This window comes from Poecilia reticulata, chromosome 19 (assembly GCF_904066995.2).
Source record: "Poecilia reticulata chromosome 19, P_reticulata-male-v2, whole genome shotgun sequence".
In the NCBI taxonomy this organism is placed as follows: Eukaryota; Metazoa; Chordata; class Actinopteri; order Cyprinodontiformes; family Poeciliidae; genus Poecilia; species Poecilia reticulata.
The window spans coordinates 19039659-19062560 of NC_088848.1; the positions used below are offsets into that span (position 1 = coordinate 19039659).

At 39.2% G+C, this 22902-nt stretch overlaps 1 protein-coding gene across 4 annotated transcripts in view; it reads left to right on the forward strand.

The window, feature by feature from the left end:
* Positions 1 to 231: 231 nt before the first annotated feature.
* Positions 232 to 22902, forward strand: part of mpripb (myosin phosphatase Rho interacting protein b) — a 59291-nt gene continuing 36620 nt past the window's right edge. For 2 of the 4 annotated variants that reach the window (XM_017310792.2, XM_008437759.3), the window contains exons 1-4: positions 232 to 1460; positions 11638 to 11715; positions 11877 to 11942; positions 22684 to 22835. In XM_017310792.2, coding sequence (XP_017166281.2) covers positions 1338 to 1460; positions 11638 to 11715; positions 11877 to 11942; positions 22684 to 22835 — 419 coding nt within the window. In that variant the 5' untranslated portion in view covers positions 232 to 1337. The remainder of the gene's footprint in view (positions 1461 to 11637; positions 11716 to 11876; positions 11943 to 22683; positions 22836 to 22902) is intronic. The other 2 variants (XM_017310793.2, XM_008437760.3) reach the window with 2 other exon arrangements.

The following is a 22902-nucleotide window of genomic DNA, read 5'->3' on the forward strand; positions in this document are numbered from 1 at the left end:
AAGCAAATCCAAATAATACTTAAACAGCAACTTGGTTTTTAAATACCACTTCAGTAACCATACACAGCTGAAACCACATATTAGCTTTTTTCTTCTCATTGACAAAATTTAAAATACAAGTATTAACAAATCAAAGATTGTAAAAGCAAAGAAAGTTTGCTTAAGACTGCATCAAGTTAGCCCTAAAATATATAAGCAAATAAATTTTAACATAGATATTTCATAGCTTATGGCTGCTCATTCTGTTCACATATGAACCAGTTTACATTTTCCCGAAATCCATAAATGTGATCAACTTGATCATATTAAGTCCAAATAAAATACACATTTATGGAGATAATGTGATTAATTTGATTTAACATATCAAAATATTTCAGTGACATTGCTCCGGCTGTAGGTGGCAGCAGTGTGCAGTTATCGCGAGATCCCTTCGAATTCCCGGAGCTTGTGTGTGTTCACCTCTCCTCTCCTCCTCGCTCCACTGGGAAAGAAGAAAATAAACCCACTGCTGCTACAAGGAGGCTAGTTATGGAACCGAACCTTTAAATACTCGTTTTTCTCCGTTATGACTGGCTAAGAAGTGGTTTGTCCGCCTGCAGTGTTTTTACCCGAGAGGAAAACATTTTAACATTTGGACCTTCAAACCCTCGGCGTTATAAAAAATAGGAGAAAAAAAAGTAAAGTTGAAGAAGCGAACCCGAAGAGGATTTCAGCAGCGTTGTATCAGCTTGCTAGCCTCCACCGCTAACCGGGGGCTAAGGAGCACTGGATGAACTTCGCATGGAGCGACTGCTACCGATGGGTTTAGAGTTTTCTGCCTGACTGTAAGCCTTTCTTTGGGTTTGGAGCTCACGGAACGCCGCTTTGTTGAATGGACTCTGCCCGCCTGCAGTTCACGGGCAGCAGTTGTGCGAATGCCGCTATTGTGGTTTTCGCCATCCCGCTATTAAGCTTGAGATCCACTGGAAAGCTAACAGGATATTAGCCTCCTTCTCCCCTCTTCTCTTTGTGGTTGCAGGCCAGGGACTGGAAAGCATTCATCACTGAGCTGGGTGCTGGGAACGCTGGCTTGATGGCAGCTAATTATTTATTCGGAAAGCAGCAACTAGATACAGTTTAAGCGGCGAAAAGGAAACGTTTGTTGCGGATGCTGAAGTCCCGAAACTGCGTTTGTTACTTGAAAATGCGTCGGAGCGCTGGAGCTTATTCCAACTCGGGATAAGAGGGGGTGGGACACACAGGAGAACAGCGGGATTACAACTTCAAGGTCTTTGGAAAATTAAGCTAACCCCAGTTCGTATTTTCTTTTTTTTTTTTCGAATAAGTGTTGAAATATAATGTCTACCGCGAAGGAAAATACTTGTAGGAAATTCCAAGCGAACTTCTTCAATAAAAGTAAATGTCAGAACTGCTTCAAACCGAGGGAGCTGCATCTGCTGACCGACCAGGACCTGACCCAGGTAAGCCAGTTAAAACCCATTTCAGCATTTTAGTTGTTTTTTTTTCTTCTAATGGACACTAGTTCAAGGTATACAATCCCAAAAAACTCGACGAAGTTGCTCTACAGTCAGTACGGAATATTTTAAAAACACAGCTTGTGATTTGAGAAAACCGTATTCGCCAAAACATACACACAAAAAATGCGATTTTAGTGCTTTTCGGTATTTTAGCCTCTTCAACATCGGGGCAGTTATGCTTGGAATCCCAGGTCTTTGACCAGACAAACCTGAACTGGGGTGTTTTCTTTTTTTACAATAATTGCAGAGTTCACATGAAACTATGATTAATGGAAAAAAACACAAAGGGGACATTTTTGAAGTGCATCCGTATTTGTTTTGGCTAAGCTTTAGATTTCCTGATTTTTCTATAAAAGATTAAAGAACTCCACTTAAAATATTTATCTCAATAATTTTTGACATGAGTAATTCTTAATTATGTTGAGTGAAGATGAAGTCACACTTTGTGAGCGAGCAAGCAGTCATACCTTTTTTTGTTAAAAAATGGAAAAAAAATGTTTTATTACAATTATATATATAATATTAGCGGATAACCAAGTCTTCTTCACATTGTTATCACTGCTACACCGAAGAGTGTTATGTCTGCAAAAAAAAAAAAAAAAACCTGAATAGTGCTTGGGTGTCTGGTGGTGCATTGACTGGCTGGAAAAAAGGCTATGATTTTTTTAATTTCCAACCAAAGATAACAGACAAATCCAGCCACCAACCAATTTCCAGTTTTATCTGTGCATCTCTTGGCAATGTTAGTCCTCCTTTTTTTTATCAGAGCAAACCAAATGTTTCACAAGTTTCGTTAAAAAAAGAAAAAAAAAATGCAAACCAGATTTGATATCTAACATTTTAGATCTCTCTGCATACTCCAGCTTCCTCCCACAGCCTGAAAACATCACGGTAACTTTAGTTGTTCTCTCTAAATTCTCCTTGAACGTGAGCGTATATGTGTGCATAATCATTTTCCCTCTGAATCTCTGTTTCCTATGGAAACGTTGGATTTCTGAGCTAGATTAGATATTTTATTTATTTTTTATTTTTTACTCCATAAAGTCCCTAGAATACCGTTTTTACTCAAGCTCCAATTTTCCATGTTGTGTGAGCAGATTTAAGTCCAGATGTTTTAAGAAATAAAATGGACCGGACAGCTACACCCTTGTAGCTTTAAGAAAAGGTAAACAGAAGAAGTGTTGATCGGTTGGATGTGAAGGTTGAGTTCATCAACAGGATGTCATTATAGGCAATCGACTTTGTGTGTGTGATGCAATCAGCATGCTTCAGAGTGTTTGCTGTGTGGTAATGAGGATAGAGTTTGGGGTAAGTGTTTATTTAGGCAAAAGTGAAAATATATATATGTATATATATATATTTTTTCCTTGTTCACTGCAACCAGTCAGCTTTCCTTGACGGATTGTGCGACCTGAAGCTGTTAGGTTTGTTGGAAGGTAAAACTCTGTTCATCTGTGATGTGTGTTTGGAGCGTTCCTCTCTCGGATCATTAGTTTACTCTGTGATATATCCTGTAATCGATGCCAGATGGGCCCTTGAACACGTCGTAAAAAAAAAAATCAAACGGCAACGTCAGCATCCTGCTATTGCAATTTGCGCATCTCTTAACCCCTCAAACGCCACAGTCTGGACAGAGGGGCTCACAGTTACATCACTTCCTTTAATCCCCCTTTGACCCCGCGCAATGGCGTCTCCTGCGAAGGAGTTTGTTCCTCCCTCCGTCAACGTTGCCAGGATTTTTCTGAAAACGCTCCCAGATTGCCACCAATCCCAGTAGTCTGCGGGGAGCCGCCACTGCCGCAGCACAAGGAAGTTTCTGTGAGCCTTCCATCTGGACAAACTTCAAACCAGTTAGCGGCACCAGACCCTGTTGCGTAACACCGTGTAAGCAGGATGCGGCTTCAGAGCCTCGATTAACAGATCGAAGGTGAGGCGTAGGGGATTTGTAAAGAAAAACAAAAAAAAGGCACACCCCCAGTGTTCAGAAGAGATAAACCCGACAACCCCCGGTGAAAGAAAGCTCCTCCAGATCTCCCTAATGCAGTTAGGGCATCATGAATAGGTGATTTAGCTAAATGAATTTGAGTCCTAAATTAAATGTGAGTTAATCAGAGCTGCAGAGTTTGCTTTGAAACGGAGAGGAAAGTTGCGCAAAAGAGGAGGACAGTGACTGGCAGAAACAGCCCTTCTCTGTTCAGCAGGAGAATAAAAGGTGGGTTGAGGAGGAGGGGGGAGGGGCGGCTCCTGCTGCCTGAGAGAATTTCCTTTATTACAGTGTGTTCCACAAGGAGTTTTACCCCTCTCCACACCCCTCTCCGTCTGTTGCCATGGTTTTTCTCTGTCACACAAATCGTTTGTTCCCACTGTGTTGGGAGATCGGGTCCGTTGGGGGACAAGGGGGCGGTGTGGGGGGCAAATCCCACCCTCTGTCCAGCAGAGACGACCGGAGGAAGGACAGTGATGGAGGATGCCGGAAGGCCGAGGTTAACGCAAACGTGGGAGAAACGGAGATACGACGGGGATGGAGGAATGGGAGAGACGGGAAGTGTGTGGTCGGAGGGAAAAGCAGGATCGTTTTCCTCCGGCTGCTTAATCCCACCGTTCCAGCTCACTTCCCCATAATCATATAAACGGTTGAGTAGAATTAAGGCTTTCTGTTTCATTTATGCCAATAATCTTACACAGTTTGTCCATTCTTGTGTGTTTTTAAAGGCTTTAAAATGGCTTATACTAATCGGGCATTATTATGACTCCTTACTGGAAACGTGCAAAATTTTTATTTATTTTTTTATCTTGGCACCTATCAGTGGGCAGGATGTTCCGTGTGGGTTAGAAGGAGGGCAAATGGGGTAATGTAAGCACTGGCATCTTGGTGCCAGATACCATGGCGCACCTTCGAGGGTCGAGCAGAGTTCACGCCTCCAAGCCAAACTGGATCCAACGCTCTATTAGACAGATGGTTTAAAGGGGTTTTTTATGCTTAGTAGGCAGTTGAGTTGTTCTCACTAATCCAATTAAATAACGCAGGAATCCTCTGCATTCTGGAAAAATAAAACCAGCTTCACTTGCTAAAACCAAGACAAATTGTCTGGAATATGTTGACTTTTTGTAAAAGCCTAAAAACAACTTGTATTCAACAGGTGAAGTTTGCAAGTGAGGGAGCGTTTTGTTTTTTTAAGGATCAGTGTGATCATTATGGAGGTTCTTGGATCATGGGTAAGCTTGGATTCCCTTTGCGTGAACCAACTGTCTTCTCTCAGATCCACTCCGAGCTCACCAGCTTTAGATTGCTTGCTTATAATGAAACAGCAATCTGTCCAGGAAGCTGTGATCGCAGCTATCAATGCAGATTTAGTCAACATTTGCAAATAGTCACAACTTTTCCGTAAATCCGACCAATCACCTTCACGTTTTCTGTATTTCCTTCTCTTCTGACCAATCACAGCAACTCGGCCTCCTATGAATTTAACTTCCTGTTTCAATTTGTGATACAGGAAGTTTATCATTTTACACCTCTTGCTAGTTAACTAATGCCAGGAATAAGCCCAATCCTCTTAAGTTCTTGTATAGAAGTTGTGCTCATGGTTGCTTTCCACGTTTTAAAATATATCTTTATTGTCACAATAGTAAGAGCAAACAGTCATGGAGGAGGCCAAAGGCCAGCAGCAGGACGATGATGCTGGGCCTTCAACGTAATGGAAAGGTTATGTGCAACAATATCAACTTTTTTGTAAGACCATATTGCATCAAAAATAAACTAAAGAAAATGTGAAACTTTTTTTAAATGGTGGTGCGAAATCAGTCATTTTAGGCAGCAACGATCACAATACAAACCTGGAGGAAGTGAAAGAGGCGAGTCGTTATTTCTCATGAAAACGATTCTGCAACTCCACAGCAAAATGTTCTCCACAGCTGTATCGATTAACAAACCCATATGCGTCTGTCTGTTCTCCTTCTGCTCAGAAGTAGAGATAAAATTTGGCAGCCACTCTAATTTGTGGCTCATTTACCAGCCGTTTTTCTTCCTCGAGATTTCAGACATTAAGTCATGGTGAGAACATCTAATGCAACTCCTCGTATTAGGAAATGGAATGAAGTGCATTCAGTTTCTGTTGGATAGCTTTTTTTTTACAGATCACTTCATTTAGGTAATGGTTCTTTCATACAAATCAGCGTAATCTAGATTATTGAAGTTCAGCTTGGAAATACAAATTTCCAAGCATTTCAGCACAAATCTTAGAAATCCAGTTGCAGACAAAAGTGTGGCAAAATCAGCATTTTTCTTTTTTGGGGGTTGGCAGTTTAATCAGAGCTAGTGCTAGCTCTCACAATTTCCTGTCCAGAGAAAAGAAATGGAGAGGGGGAGGATTCATCAAAGAAAATAACTTTGCACCAGTCTCCTGTGGTCTTTTCCCAAAGACATTCAGTCTGTCCTCAGTTTTTGTTGGACAGAAGTAACTTCATAGCTTCTCCTAAGAATCAGCTTTATTGGCCAAATTTGTGCACACAAGCAAGAAAGTTGACTTGACTCTCAAGAAAGACATTTGAAATGTACATTTATGAAAAAGATTCCTAAAAATATTATTTTTCCATAAATATACATAGTTTTTGCAAAACAAAAACTATCATGTTTTTATTATGATACATATATCCATAATGGCTTTAACTGCTAGACGTCACTGAACATGGGACTGAATGAGTGATTCTTTGTCGGTTTAATACTGGAAAGAAATAACCAGCTATGTCATTATTTTTGCATTAATTTAAAAGTTACTTTGGTAGAGTTGTATATATTCACATAATCTAATTGCCTCACGTTAAATTCTGCCGTTTAGGTGGCTGTTCACACTTCCAAATAAATGCAACCTGTATGCGTTTTCCAGTGTGACCTGAAAGTGTCCTACAGGCACAGTAGAGGGCGCAATAACGTCTGCGTTCACAGTGTTTTGCTAACCACCATAAAAAGAAGTACTCGGTGTTTGCTGAAGTAAACATGGAGGTTAAAGGTGGAGCTTAGCTTACACATTTGAAGTTGTTGTCTGACTGTAGCAGCATATTAACACCTTAATACTCATTATAGTTCACCATGGTTGTTTTTCTCCCAGCTTGCGTGTATCAGGACGCAGAATAGTGAGGTTTGTTGAGTATCAGTGACATTCAGGTCGGATGAATGTGACCTGAACGTTTGGTCACAGTTGAATCGGATACATATTGGATACCCAAGTGGCCTGGGTCGCATTCGCAAAGAATCCGACCTGTGTTGTTCAGACTGTCATGAAAAGATAAGATACAGATTGCATTATGTCAAAAAAATTATAAAAAAAAAAAATGGAATTGGGTCACTTATGGGTGCAGTGTGAACGCAGCCTAAGTTAGCGCTTTAGAATTTAGCTAAAGCACTAAACAAATAAAATTACTCTGCTGTTGGCAAATTAGCAGAAGAGTGCCCACCACTACTTCTGATCTATTGCATTGTCCTCTAATCTTAGGTGAGTTAAAGACTGTTGTAGTTCTTTTGGCCACATGAAGAGCTGCTGTGTCCATTTGTGCATTCGGTGAGTTCCTCAGCAGGCACTCAGCCTCTCAGCTGAAATGCATGCAAACCTGGCAACCAAGTTAAGCATTTGCTGCGCTCGTCTCTGATTTCTCTTTCATCAGTAAGAGCCGTCACATTTCACTGTGCAGACTGAAGTGGGAGTATGTTCAGACTGGCACAGCTCCTCCATAGTTATTAAAGTGATTGAAGGTCTCCTCCGGAAATACTTCTAGTGTTTTAAAAAGATAGTAGTTATGTAGTAGTCATCTAACAGCTGAAAGAGTTTGTCAACAACTGAATGTGTTCTCGTTTATTCCTGAAAGTCTGGGAATGTGCTTACCGGCAACCATTTTTGGCATCCAGCTGATGGAAAAATAAAACACATTTATAAATCATTACATAAATTCCCAAAGCATTGTTTCTCATTTCATGTTTCTGCAACATGCTTCTTGTGATGCTCTGCTTCCTCGCCAATGGAGTTTTTGTAGAAACCAAATGCAGGCTGAGCTCTTACCAGGGCTCCTGTGCAATCTGGAAAAGTATGGGATTAGATTGACGTGTTTTCTAAGTCTAGATAAGTATGAAAAAGAAAAGTTTGGATTTCCAGACTTTATTTCCTGTGTCATTGTCTTGATTAGAGGTTTTCAATCCTCTGTAGGACCTACTGTCCTGCGTTTTTTAGGTGATTACAAAATATAGAAGTCAGGGTTCTTGAGGTTCTCCTAAGAAATTCATTTAGGGAGGTTTTTTTTGTATACCTGGTGATCCAGGTGATCCAGCGTCAGTAGACTCTGTTAAATTGGGGACCAAAGGTGAAACATTTGCTCCATTTCCAGCTGGTGTGGCTTATTTCCAAGCTGCACTGTCAAATGAACCAAAACTTCTTAAAAACATGTTCACCCCCTCACCTGTCGTGGCGCTGAACCATGAACCACTGAAGGAAACAACACATAAACCTCAGAAGAAGACATGAACGGAACTTCCTTCTTCTCAAAATGTAAACAAAAATGGAGTAGCGTCAGATTTTAGCCATCGTAGGAAATGTCTTGTCTTTGGTAAAAGACCAAGAGCCATTTCTTCTGCTAGCACTAAATGAAAAATCTAGATTTAAAAAAAGATGGAAATGGGTATGCATGTGCTAACTGACCCTGTGCAGTAGCCTGTTTCATGCTTGGATTTCACATGTGCATTTTAACCGCACCAGAGTTCACTCCGACTGAATCTCGACTTAGGTTTGTAGGTGGACCAGAGTCCGATTGATCATTCACACCTCCTCAAACGAATCGGACTTTCTAGGCAAACAAACTAGCGTTTGATTAAAGTGGACTAAACAGGGCTGATGTGAATGATGCACTAAAATACCAAAAATGTTGATGAGAACGCATTTGAATTTTAGAAGCGCTGTTTAAAAAGAAAAAGAACATTTTATATAAATTGAATACATGTGATTATTCCAGCGTTGCTGATTCTAGTATATTTGTTGGTGGAAGGAAGTTCTCACATCTGTGTCTGAGACGCTGCTTCTGATACCTGTTTGGGTCAGTTAGTGCATTCATACCTATTTCCATCTTCTTTTTTTTATCTTCAAATAAATCATTTTGCATCAGAAAGATCTGACATGAGTTGTGTTTTTATTTCAAGGCTGTAGCTGTAAGTGTCTCTTCGTGAGGACATCCCTCTAGGGCCCATTCCAGCTTTTGGACAGCAAATGCCTCAACTATGTTCGCGGACTGATTATATCTTGTTGTTCAGCTCTATGGCATTTGACACCCTATCTAGTGTTTATCTCATGATAACGCGCCCAAGCCTCTGCTTCCTGTTTACGCCGTGCACACACTCGGCGTCCCGGAGGGGTCAGGTGATCGAAATGGAGTGGATCTGGTTTGAACCACAACAGAAACGCCGCTTTAGGGTTCACTGCTGAATCCTCCTTCTTTCTGGAACCGGCTGCTTTCTAAAACTCCCCCGACACACACACACACACACACGCCTCCAAATAATCTCCTCAGGCTTCATGACATCAGGGCAAGGTTGAGATAGTTTATCATGCTTTGTAGTGCTCCCAAACTCATTTGATTTATGAGCTTCACAGCATGCCGTCTCTCCAAAATACCCCTTTCTTCTTTTTTTTTTTTAATGAGTTCAGCTCATTAAGGGTTCATAATAGACACGCTGCTACAAGTTGAACCTGGCACGTATGGATTTACTGCAGGCATGCAGTGACAGAACAACGACGCGGCCAGCAGCAGAAATCCCAGACTTCAAATTGCATCCTGCTGCCTTCCAGCTGGTTCATCTGGGTTGGGCTTGTAGCGAGTTAGCGCTAACATGAGAGCAAGCCTGCTACTGGTTAGCTGGTAATCCCACTCTCTGGGAGAGGACATGCATTTGAGTCGCTCTGTACTTCTGCGTGTTTTTATTGGAATTTTATGTGATGGACCAACACAAAGCATTGCATAATTGTGAAAGGAAGAAAACAGATGGATTTATTTGTGTGTGTGTGTGTGCATCTACTTTGTAGCTGCACACATTTTATTTGCAAATGTAGCTCAGATTTGACTTGGTGGACATTAGTTTAAGTCTCACTATAGATTTTATAGGTCTATAGTCTTTGACTAGGCCTCTAGAACACGAGTATGTGGAAAATAAGTCGATTACAAAATGCGTAACGATAGACATGCGATCAATATCAATAGATGGGACAACTGATTGTTCAATAATTTCACTGAACTTCGATTCAGAACCGCACAGAATTCTGGGTGATGTAGTGGACGTCACCCAGTGGAAAGACTTTATCCGTTCAACCTCTCACAGCCAGCTAAGGAAATGTGAGTTGCATCAGCTAAATCACTCAGGCTTTGGTTACCTAGCAACAACCTGTTGAGTGATTTTCGAAGCAGCAGTTTCATGTTTTGCAATTGTGCCTCATAACTGCTTAATAATAAAAAACAGCATGAAATGAAAACTGGATAAGACGGGGAAGGTCATGGCACCAGTTTGACAGTATTTCAGATATTTAAAACAAAATAACTAATCAATAATTATCGATGTCAACTGATATGAACGCTTACATGGTGATAGGTTTTTAAGACGTATCGTCCAGCCCTAATCCAAGCCTGTGGTGTCCAAACTTTTTGGCCAAAAGTGGCAAATTTAAACACTGGTGACCCACAAAATTCATTAAATTAAAAAGTGGAAAAATATGTTGGGATTTAGTTTTACCTGCTCAACAATAATCATTTTTGAAAAATAAGATTAAGTTTCCAAAACATCTCATTTGGACCGTTGCCGTATTATAAGAACAGCCGATATTTACCACATTTAACGATCGTCAGTTGTTTTATATTTTGTTGGCCAAATTTTTACAATTTTCGACTTGTGGCCAAAGAAAATCATTTCAATGCCAACTTGGTCTAAACCAACCATTCCAGTGTTTATCTCTGGTTATATGTTCAATGTGAACCTCTGTCATGTTCTCATCTAGAATTCCTCTTGCATTTAGCTCCATCCATCTTCCCATCATCTCTGATCCGCTTTATCTTTATCGATTTATCGATAATTTATAATTTATCGATTTATCTCTGATAAATCCAAGTTTGAGGAGTAATGGTTGTCATGTCAACAGATTCTCTCATGTCAGCCGTGGATGGCCCCCCATTATTGTTTTTGTTAATTTTAGGGGTTTTGGAGTAAACGCTGTTGAAACTATATTACACACAAATGTATTTATTTAGGAGTATGAGCGTAAAATGGGGCATGAAAACCACTAGAGCCGGGTGATTTGGCTAATTGTTTCATACCAGGTCTGATTTCCTATTTTAATTGATTTTGAATGATTTCTTTTTTTCTGAAAAAGAAATTGCAAATGACAGAAAACATTTCCAAAAAGTGTCTTCTATTTCAATCATCCCTTCTATGAGTTATGCAATGGAGTATTTAGGTCTACAGGAAATTTTGTTAAATTGGAAGAACTAAACAAAATCAGCAGAATTAAAAACGCAATTTTACTTGAACATCTCAATTGTGTGAAAAATTTGTTTTAATAAGAATTGAACTGTTCTTTTATAAAGTTGCTTCTTCCTTTGCCTAATATTACATCTTTTTTTTGGCAACATTTATTCTCGCATTACGTCTACTGCGTGAAAATGATCTCATTGGCTGACTGTTTATATTTTGTCGATTTGAATTCAAAGACCAAATAAATAGAAGCTGCAAAACACTTATCAAACAAGATGGCCACCCTGAACATGACATCACTCATTGGTGGAAAACAAAATCCAGATTTTCCAAAAATAAATATTCAAATAAAAAAATTTGATTGATTAAAATCTACGTCCGACATGATCACAGACTTTTCAGTTTTTTTGTTGTTGTTTTTTTCATTACACCAGATGTTTAGAACCTGGTTGTGTGCGAATGCTTGCACTATAGCAACAGTGGAACATCTGGATCCTAAAAGGCTTCCTTCCATTAAATTCAACCAGAGTCTTTCTTACTCTGCTTCCCCAAAGCTCACATTCTGCCTCAGTTTTAATAATTATCTAAATTACTGTTCTTTCCTTCTTTCCCTGTTTTTTAAAACAGGCCAAGCCTATTTATGCTGGATGGCTGTGCTTGGCTCCTGAGGGAACGGACTTCGACAATCCGATGCAGAGATCCCGGGTGAGTACGCCTGCACGCACTCCTCTGCAGACGTTTCTTCCAATCTGAAATTAAGAAATGAGAGCAAATGGTTTAGGATATTGTTTTCTTTTGCTCCCTGGACGAAGGACAAAAGGTCTGTTCTTTGGGCTGTTCTGAAGAAATGTGTGTTGTGCTTTCAGAAATGGCAGAGGAGATTCTTCGTGCTGTACGAACATGGCTGCCTGCGCTTCGCCTTGGACGAGTCGGTGAGTGAAAACTCCTCCCACTTTGGGTTTGTTACAGCATCAAGCTGGCTCAAGCTTTAGGTTGTTGATTCTCTACGGCGATTATCTCAAAGTGGACGGTAAAGTTTTTTTACTCACATTTCAAGACATCAGAAAAGGGTAGAAAAGCTGAATTCTAAAGATCGTTGAATGTTTTCTGTCTTTGACTAATCGATTGCAAATAATTATTTAATACATTGAAGATGCATCTCGTTACTGTTGCAGATGTCTATTGCTTGGGATTAAACTTTATACATCACTTGAATCAGTTTTCCAAACACTATCCTAGTGAGAGACATTTAAAAAAAAAAAAAATTATTCTTTGATTTTACATTGTTTGAACACAGAAGACATACAACACATTCAACCACTTGCCTGATAAAAAACATTTACATCTATTCTTCTTTATAAATTGTCTATTTTCTGTCCATTTGTGATTCTTATAGTCTTAGTCAGTTTCTGCATACCGTACTGACAGACATTTTAAAACCATTCTACAGCACAACTTGGACTCCGTTTTTAAAATTGGACGGCAAAAAAAAAAATCTTGTGTAACCACTGGATGATTAGTTAAAAGATTTCTGTTTCATTATTTGCTTAGTTTTTGCTCACATGTTTACATTTTCAAGTTTCAAACAATTAAAGACAAGATGGAAGAGTCCATGTGGAGTGGTCAGAGGTTTTCCACCACCTGAAAATCCAATATGGCTACCTTCTTTATAAAACTTGGTGACCCCTGACCTACAGTGTTGCCAGTATGAGCCTAGGGAGGCAGGAAAAGTTGGATATGGTTAGGATATATATATATATATATATATTTTTTTTTTATATTGTAATTTAACATTTTAGATTTATTTTTGACCTTTAATGTCTGTATGGTTTATCAAGTTTTATCTTCTAAAATGTTGGTTAGAAAAGCATAAATTGCCTTGAAAGTAAAAGCATGAGAAATAACTGCTGGGATTTTTATGTTGGTTGTTTCAGAAGGTTGATATTTTATCTCCATTAATTTTACTGTGAACCCAGAGGAATCTGAACTTGAGGCTAAACCTAATTGCCAGTCTGGTTTATTTGAATGCTGTCATCTTGTTTGCATTGGGTGGTTTTCCTTGAAGCCAGCAACACTGTCCCTCCCCCACTTGTTACTTTTGCACAGCTAGTTAGCTGAAAGCACGTTTTTCCTCCTTTTTTCTTTTCAATCAGAAGAAATGTCTCTTTTTCTTTCCTCTTTTTTACTATATGAAGCTGTATAAACCAGTCAGAGTGTGGAAACTAAAGGAACATGTCTCATTACTCTTGAACGTAGTGCGGTTTTAAATCTGTAGTTGTGGAACAATGAACAACACATCTGTTAATAAATCGCAGGCCGTTACCGAAGCAGTTCACCTAATTAAGCATTTAATAATGGCTTGTTACACTGTCAGAGCAGAGAGTGTTAAAATTAGCGGTGGAAATTTTTAATCGAATTATTTACAGTCTAATTAATTATAACTTCATCAAACTGTAGTGACTAAATAAGCAACATTTTCAGTCAAAATATATTTTTTTAAATTATTGAATAACTTGTGGAAGTCTGTGCTGCTGTGACATGTTTAGCACTGAGATGCTATTTTAAGCTTGATTAGCTTAGTTGATAAGCTAGCTCCTTTTAGCACAACTGGAACATAGCAAAAGTCTTTTCCAGATCAGATTGTTTGTTGAAACAAAAATTAACCAGCAGTGTAACAAGAAAAGCGGTTTTATCATTTGCAGTTCTCACTTGTGCGACAGATTTACGGAGGTACCAGAAACGCGCAACTACTAAGAGTCCGCTCAGAACCTTTGTTTGTAAAAAATGTTGTCAAAATTTTTAACGCATTAAAAAAATCTATGTAAATAATTCATAAAAATTAACATGTTAAAGTCCCGGCTCTTTTTGCTGCTGTTTTAAACTGACCATTTTGAGTTTGACTCCTGTCTTACTGTCTGTTGCCTCACATAGATTTGGCCCAAATGAAAGTCCCTCGAGACTCATCTACTGCTTGGAAGATATTAACTGTTTTTAATCTTGCAAAAGAAAGTCTTTAGCATTGTTTCTGAGAGAAATCAGAGCAGCAAAACAAATGCAGCACGCTAAAAAGGTCGTGGAAAAGTGTCTGGTTCTCCTTGGCAGCAGTATAATAGATTTCTCTGTTTAGAATTGTTAAAAAAGATTACGAGATGAATGTGAGAACATCTTGCCAAGTATATTTGGGTGGCTGACGAAGTACCAGGGTGGCCCGCTTTAAGTAAACAGTGTGGGAAATTTTTGGACTCATACAATGCTTTCCAGCTCCATTCACTGTTGTTCGCCTTCAGTTCTTTTTCTTTTTTTTTTGTTTTGTTTTGTTTTCAGCAGAAGATGTGTTTGGTCGACTCTGTAGAGGATGCATGTAGCTGATTGGTACGTGTTTGTGCTCTGGACAAAACACAGCACGGCTGCTGGAAGCACCGTGGGCTTAATGAGACTCCCACCCGACTCGGCTGTCTCGCTTCTTATCACTCGGATAAAGCCGATATTTCGGCTGGCGTCGCGGCGACGCAACCGCACCTCTCCATATCCACCGTAGAAAGATTAGAGAAACGCACTCCGCCACATCAGCAGGGGCTTGAAATGTGCGAGCTCAGTGGAAACTGCTTGTTAACCTCAGTGGTGCTGTAGAATAGGAATAATTTCACCTCAAACTTGTTAAACATGTTGGTGAGAGCAGTAGCTGAGGTCAAGGCCTGTAATCACTGCAACGCTGGTGAGGGCAAGAACACACTCGGAGAGGAAAGTCAGCTTCTGTTTGTGGTGCTGGTGTGTGTCGCCGAGGGAATGCGACATGGGTGACCAAACCCATACCGGCCGATCTGACTGGAGATTAGGTCTGCTTGCGCGGGGCCACACACTACCAGCTAGCCTGCCAGAAACACACAGATACCTGCTACCGTGTGCCTGCCATTAGCTTCATATCATCTTTGCCTTGAAGTTACTATGGCGACTCTCTCTTTCTCTGTTGCCAGAGATGACAGTGACAATGGGAGGAAACTTTGGAAAATACCGTGTGCGCGTTTCCACTGTGTAATGTGTTTCCAGTGACACCCAGGCTGGTGTGCAGTTGTGTTTTCCTCTCATTGTAACGACGATTTCCAAAACTGTCCAACACATTGTCCGTCGGTCTTTTCATCTGCTCCCCAAGGCAGGAAATGTGGGTCAGGGAAATGGCCTCTTTGTACTCCAGACCCCGAAGATTAAACCTTTCCGAAGCGTCAGCGTCGATCCCCAACCTGTTAACGCTCCTGATCTCATTGATGTGGCTAACCTAACGTCCTTGAGTTATTAGGGGAGGGCACCGAAGGTGTGGTTGAGATGGAAGTGTCCCGCAGAAGCCATGTCCAGACAGACTGATCTTTTTGTTACTCAGAACACATCAGGTTGACTTTTCAAAGCTTCTATCTAGAATTAAAAGTAGTTGATAAGCTAAAAACAACCTCTAGAACAGTGTTTCTCAACCTTTTTCGGTCCAGCGCCCCCCTAGCCTTTATCCAGGTCCCTCACCACCCCCCGCCAAAGAATTTGCAGGCTACTTTACACTGACTATTATTTTATTAATATTACTACCACTATTGTAGATGTTTTGATTGTTATGCTTGTTTCTGTATTTATCATCAAAAATAATTTCCCAGAGAACAAAAAGTCATGGGAATAGAAATTATTTTCACAGGCGTCTACAAAAAATGCAATGAACATTCAAGTTAAAATTGGTAGGCCTAACATCAGCCAATCAGAGTGGAAAAATATTCTTATTCTGTGTCATTTTCTAGCTGTTAAATATTCCATAAAATGACCAGATAAATGATGTTCAACATGCCAGTTCAAACTTTGGTTCTTAATCAAATCCTAATGAGTCAAATTGAAAGTGTCATAGTCATCAGCCTCATGACATTAAAACTGATATGAAAAATAATATTGAAGAAATAAATATATCAAATCTAATTAAAAACATAAATAAGTGATAAGTTATTTACTGTTATGGTCTGTAAGATATATTTATTCTCAGTACTAGATGTGGTCTCAACAAACCCATGGCACTTCAACAATATTATTTTACCTTTTATCTGGAAATAGTGTGTTTATTCTTGCTACTGTCCTCTGTATTAAGTTTAAATCGAAAGGTCTAGCCATACCAGTTTATTCCTCTGTATTTAATTTAGTTTCTTAGTTTATTCTTGCATTTTGTTCTTCATTTATTTCCATTTAGTTTAATTTGATTAGTATCATCTTCTCTTGGTTTATTGCTATGTCCACATTAGTTTCTTTCCTGTTGCTACATTTATTTTATTTATTTACATTTATTTTTTATTGACGCTCACCATCAGTAATCTTCACTCATCACCTGCTGCGCCGCCTAATCGTCATGTGTTTCACATCATGTGTTGATTTTTTTCACTTTTTTTGCGTCGGATTCTTTGTTTTTATGCCATAATTCACATCTAGTTCGTTGCTCCGTTTTATGTCCCGCTTCTCCTGTTTCAGAGTTTTGCGCAATGTGCGTTTGTTTTCTTAACCCCCTAAGGCGCAGAGCGGTCGGGAAACGTATCGATGGGGAAAAAACAGACTGACATAGACCTTTTAAAACAACAGAAACAATTTCGGTATTCTGATTATTGAAATTTGAAAGTGCTGTCATTGTTCTATCACACCCGTTTCATTCCGGACCACTTACAGCACCGGGCATAACGCTATAAAATGAACGCTCTCTATCGTGGTATCACCCATGGAGGGATTTCTTTATTTAAATGGGTTAATTTTTCAGAGGGATACAAAGTGAGGGTATCGTGATTTTAGTAATTACATGTTTATAAGAGCGATTTTCTGTTGTCCTTCCGTGGAAGCGGGCGGCCTTCAAACGGATATAAAACACTTTTTAATATAAGTTGCTGCTTTGACATGATCACAGAACTGCCAATACATATGTACAAAAATACCAGACAAAGTGAATCACAGCAACGTCATCAGCCGGTGTAACGCTGAACTGATGCGGTGAAGCTACTAGACGCAGGAGAGCTGAGCTGCGCTAAGAAGCAACAAACACTGAATAGAAGAAGAGCTGCCATCGATACAGTTGCAGCCAAGCATGTTTTGATGTCACACAATACAGTTTTACCAAGTTGCTCAAAGTCTAAACTGGTATTGTTGTGCATATAAGGTGTAAAGTTTACCTTCGACCAAACGCCCCCCAGAGGAATCTCAGCGCCCCCCTTTTGTAAAAATTTCCACCAGCGTCCCCTGCCGTCCTCTGAACGCAGGGGGATGTGGCAGTTTTGCAGTAAAAAAAAACTCAGTAAGTTGTTTTCTGACTTATTGAGCAGAAAATAATTCTTTTGCCATTTTTCCTAAACATAGCTACGTTGATATTAACTGGTTAGTTACTGGCAACCTGTGTGGGGAGGGACAGTTGTTCCTCGTCAGAGCCTCAACTTTTTTAAAGCATCGGTATATTTTGGTATTAGTAGTAGATCTGTCTGTTCCCTTCCTACTTCCTGTTAGCGAACCACTCTTACCCATGCAAGTTGGCTATATTTATCACAGTCATAACTTCCCTCACACCTGACAATAAGTAGGTTTTAGAAAACTGCCTCCAACGATTTTTTAAGACACATATAAGCTACCATCTTGTTCAGTGGTTTTATTTTCTTTAAATGAAATCATCTCTTGGATGTTTCAGGTATAACTGATAAGATATTTTGCCTTATTATTAGCAGAATTAGCTTAATTGTACTTGAAAGGACCGATCGGTCCTCTACTGATGCTTTAACCCTATGAACCCATGGAGCAATGACGTCTCTCGCTATTTTTCACCGATTAGGCAGCAGTCTATTTGGAACTCTTGCCCCACATAACTAAAGTATTTTCACCACGAAAAGAGGGAAAGATGCTCTTCCATCTAAAGCAGCATTCCTCCTGCTATGCCCTTATTTGGTGAACAGCAGCGCGCTCGCAACCCCGGCACCAGAGAGCGGTGGGGAAAGGGAGCGTTAGCCCCTGAAACCCACAGAGGAAAAGTCAGCTGTGCCCCAGACCCAGACATTCCTCACGAACGGCCCGCCAGAGTGGATGGCGATCCACAATGCTCCTGATATCACAACAGCAGAGGTTTAGCGAGCTCTTCACGTCTGACTGAAATGATGGCTGAAGGAGACCGGCCTTCAGCCATCTCCTTCAGAAATGCACTCCATGATCTGGATGTCTTTTCTATTGTATCTCTCTTTATCTTGTTTAAAGTTCAGGGTTTTAATAGATTTTACAATAGTGTTTTATTTTCCTTTTTTTTTTTTTTTTTTTTTTGAGATTTTACTGCTTCAATGTTAGATCTTGTCAGATGTTTCCACTTTGTACTGATGTACAAAATGAAATATTACCCAGGTTTTCAATATTTTTCTGGATAATAATGAAATTAAGTTTCATAGGCTGGAATGTTCAATGACATTCTTTAATCTACAGCAGGTTTTTTTGTTTGTTTGTTTTTGGGTCATTTTTAACCTTTCCATTTACAAGTCAGAAAAGGAAAACCGACAATGCTGAAAATAAAAACAAAATGATAAAAGCAAAACACAAAAACAGCCCAGAAGTAAATATTTTAATTCGTGTCAATGGACCGAAAACAGTGTAGCTAGAAACACGTTTTCACTTTTTAATGTATAACATCATCAAAGTCGAAACAGCATATTTGTTCCTGTATATTTTCCTTAAACATATCTCCAAGTAATTCCAGCAAAATCTGTAAACACTCGTAAGAAAAACAATCATGATCTAACTTTGTTATATTTGTTTAGCAAATTATTTTTTATATATATTATTTTTTATTATTATTTAAAGATTGAAAAACACAGTTTTAAGTCCTCCCAACAATTATTCCACACCTGAATCCTTCTAACTAAAGGGCAACAGTGTGACATGTAAAGTCAAAATAAGGAATATCACATAATAAATTAAAATGATCTAAATAATTTCCATTTGCATGATTCAAGGTTTCCGTCAGAAAACTTGCTCAGCCCGGTGGCTGGGCGCCTGGGCAGTCATTCATCCAGCAATCTGCCACTTGATAGTTATGTATTACTGGAAGATTAGAAAATGAATACCTGAACACCAACTACAAAGTCTTAAAAAGTGAAACCATTTTAAAAAGACTTAAATAAATAAACAATGCTTAGCCTGGTGAGGGCACAAGTAAAGCCTGGTGGCCCACCAGGCTTGTACCCTCAGGGGAAACCCTGTGATTTACTGTTTTTCTCTTTCTACCAAAACCCGGTTCAGTCTGATACATTGGACTTAACCAGCTGGTTTTTTGAAGGACGATTTTGTTTACAGAGATTTCATAATTCATTTTATTTGTTGTTTCTGTTGTTTATTTATTTTGGATATTAAACTATCTTCTAGTTAAATGTTGATTAGAATTTAAAGCTTATTGATCTTGAAAATGATGTCTAAACAACAATATTACCATATATCGCAATAACTTCTGGCACAATTTAGCGTTAATTATGGACATGTTGGCTTAAAAATTAAACATCTGTTCTACCAACCAGCCTCTAGTGAGAATAACTGTCAACGGATGCTGTTTTTTCTTAAGGCTCTTGGTCTTAAGGCAGCTGGGTTCTGTCTCCTCGGTTTTGATGGATGAAGCTGTTTTGAGGATCCTGCTGCTTAGAAAACAGCCGTTTCCTCTCCACAGCCTGCTGAGGTAAACTTAAGCCTGTAAAAGCCTCCTGGAGAATTTATATCATTTATGCAGTGGGTGCACTCCACTTAGTTTCAAACTCTTTTTTCTTTTTTATCCACAAGAGTTTGTTCCTTCAGTAACTTTATTATTTAGTTGTCTCCTGTATTTTTAGAGGTTATTTTTATTTAGCAAAACCTCTAAAAAGGTGTCCTCCACGAGGACACTATTTCCTTCGATATTATCTCCTTGCAGAGTTATAAATATCCCCCCTTGTGGACGGCAGACACAACAGGAAGATGTAGAACTGGCCCAGTTGCGGAGAAAATGAGAACCAGGACGAACGATTTAGCGTTTGAGCACTCATCTTGGCCGACACGTCTCCCTTTGTTTTGGTGCCAGTAGCGGAGAGCTGTTTCCAAGCAACGATTTTCTCTCGAACTGACAGTCACCCGGGATCAGATGGACTGCAGGAATTCAGGCTCTACCTCACAGCAACAACTAAGATAGCAAAGTCTGCTTCGTCTCAGGCGGTTGACATTTCTGAAGCCCAGCGCTCGCTGCATCCAACTTGTCTCCATTAAATACAGGAAATCCTTGAAATGTTTTAATTTGAGGCCTTGCTGCAGACGGCAAACTTTTGGAGATCATTTTACCGTCAGGATTAGGCAAGGATGTATGCAGTACAACCTTGAGCAGAGATGCCATCACTGCTACAATAATCACAGTTTTCCTTGAGAGGTTGAAGAAAGAGAAAACCAGCAGATACTTCAAATCGCAACTTTTCAGATTAAATTTATTGTTGGTTTCTGCCAGAAGGCCAATTTGAAATGATGTATGGGTTCCTGTTTAGTCATTTGTTGAATCAGATGCACACACTGATGTACTTCTATCAGTCCAAGGAAGCAGTGGGGATTTAGTGCATCATTTATTGTGATAAATTTCACACAATTCTGATTAATCGTTGCCCCGATAAATTCCAATTAATAACGGTTACCTGTGCATTTTATGATTAAAAATCACATTTCTTTTTATGACCTAAAGAAGAGCTTAATAAATGAGAATGCATTTTGAGAGACTGCAAACATTTGACACCCAGTATGAAGTAGCTGGTTTGCAGTTTGCTCTACCTGCCACTTTTTCCTGGTTTCTCCGTCTAAACGGAGTGATTATTATTTTGGGAAAATGCAGCAGTTTTGATTTCAGACTTCAAAGTCTGTTTTAATTATTTGTTTGTTTTGGGTGTTTTAAAAGTTTTCCAGGACCGATGTTGAATGTTCTTTATAATTTTTTTTTATCTTTGTGTGGGTATGCTGGCATTACTAAGTCTTTATTATTATTACATGAATATAGTTTCAAAATGACAATACTATTGTTTATCGCAGTAATGTTTTTTAGACAATTCATCATCTGGCGAAATTTGTTATTATGCCTAATTACTCGTCTGTTCCTAACTTTAACCCAAACTTCATTCACACTATACTTCTAAACTTAACTAGTAGAGCGCAGTAGAAGTGTATCATATACAACTACAAACAGACACATACTTTTTACATCAGCTTCTCCTTCACAGCACACAGTGTGACGTCGCCTCCGCTCTTCATGTGAGAAAATAACCGCTCATGGGAGGAAGTCTACAAAAATATATTTTAAACTTTGATTCTTAAAGAGAAACTGGAAACGGCTCAAATTAGAGACTGGAAAACATCCGACATACCTGTGATCGGTCTAAACTTTCAGCTAACAAATTTAGCCATTCTTTTTCCATAAAGGGCCAGTTTAAAGTAGCTCTTTATGTTCTGCAAGGAGCGACACAGAACACCGACTATCTCTTATTTATCCTCATAAATCGACACCAGATTGTACTAAATGTGTGATGGTTTCATCCTTGAATAGTCTCTGGATGTCAGAAGCTGCACCCGTTTCATTTCTTTTGGATTTTTGTCTTTCTGATTTGGGTCGCGCTCTGGATTCTTTTCTAATAGGGGAAATTCTTCCACAGCATCTGAACACTCTTTACTGTGACGTTTTGTGATTTCCTTATTTGGCAGCTCTTGGGGGTTTGCGCTCTGATCTTAATAAAACTGGATTTTTTCTCTGTGGCCTTAAAAGGAGCTGGAAGCAGCACCTGTCTAACATCAGACTGATAAGAGTAACGAGAATCTGAGTGGATGCTCAGAAGACACAAAACGTTTTATCTGTAGATGCTTCGATTCTTCTCACACACAGAACAGCTTTACTCTGGAATCCTGCGTAAGCCTGTCACAATAAGCAATAAATCAATTATTATTGATTGATTATTTTTTAAACTTTATTAAAATGATAATTATCGTTAAAGAAATGCTACCCTTTAATATTGTTGAAAAGCCAGCATTTTGAAAAATGCTACAAATATTTGACACCCAGTACAAAGTAGTTTGTTTGCACTTTTTTCAGTTTTTTTTATGTCAAAGCTGAACGATTATTTTTGAAACACAACTTTGGTAACAGACTTCATAATTCATGTAAATTACTATAGTTTTGGTTATTTTGCTAATTTATTTTGGATTTTTAAAATGTTTGTCACTGTTAAATATTCTTTAGATATTCAATTTTTGTTAACTTTAAAGGGTGTACTTGCATTAATATTCCTTTATTATTATTATTATTATTATTATTATTGTCTCAAAATGGCAATATTATTGTTTATCGCAATAATTCCAGGGACGTCTAGCAGAATTTATCGAGTCTTTCCCCCCATTTTCTCTGAACATATTCTACAGCAGAGAGATGTCTGTTCACCACATCGAACAGTTTAAAACAATTTGGAATACGATGGCAGATATATCTGTGTTTAGTCAGGCTCTCGCCCAGCCACCATCCAAACATAGACATTTGAAAACAAACCAGAACCGTCCCTTTTCAAATTGTTCCCACATTTACCTGTTTCTCTTTCTCTCGCTGCGCCTGACATCCATGTTGTTGTACGCGGCTCTAAAGGCATCATGCTGTGTCTCCTCCAGCCCAGCACGCTGCCTCAGGGCACGGTGAACATGAACCTCTGCACGGACGTCATCGACGCAGAGCCCAAGACGGGCCAGAAGAACTCTCTGTGCATCGTCACACCTGAGCAGGAGTACTTCATCAGAGGGGAGAATAAAGAGATCATCAACGGGTAGCGTCTCCTGCTGGGTTTCTCATTTCTCATTTAGTTGGTAGGATAGTAACAGGGAAGCATCTGG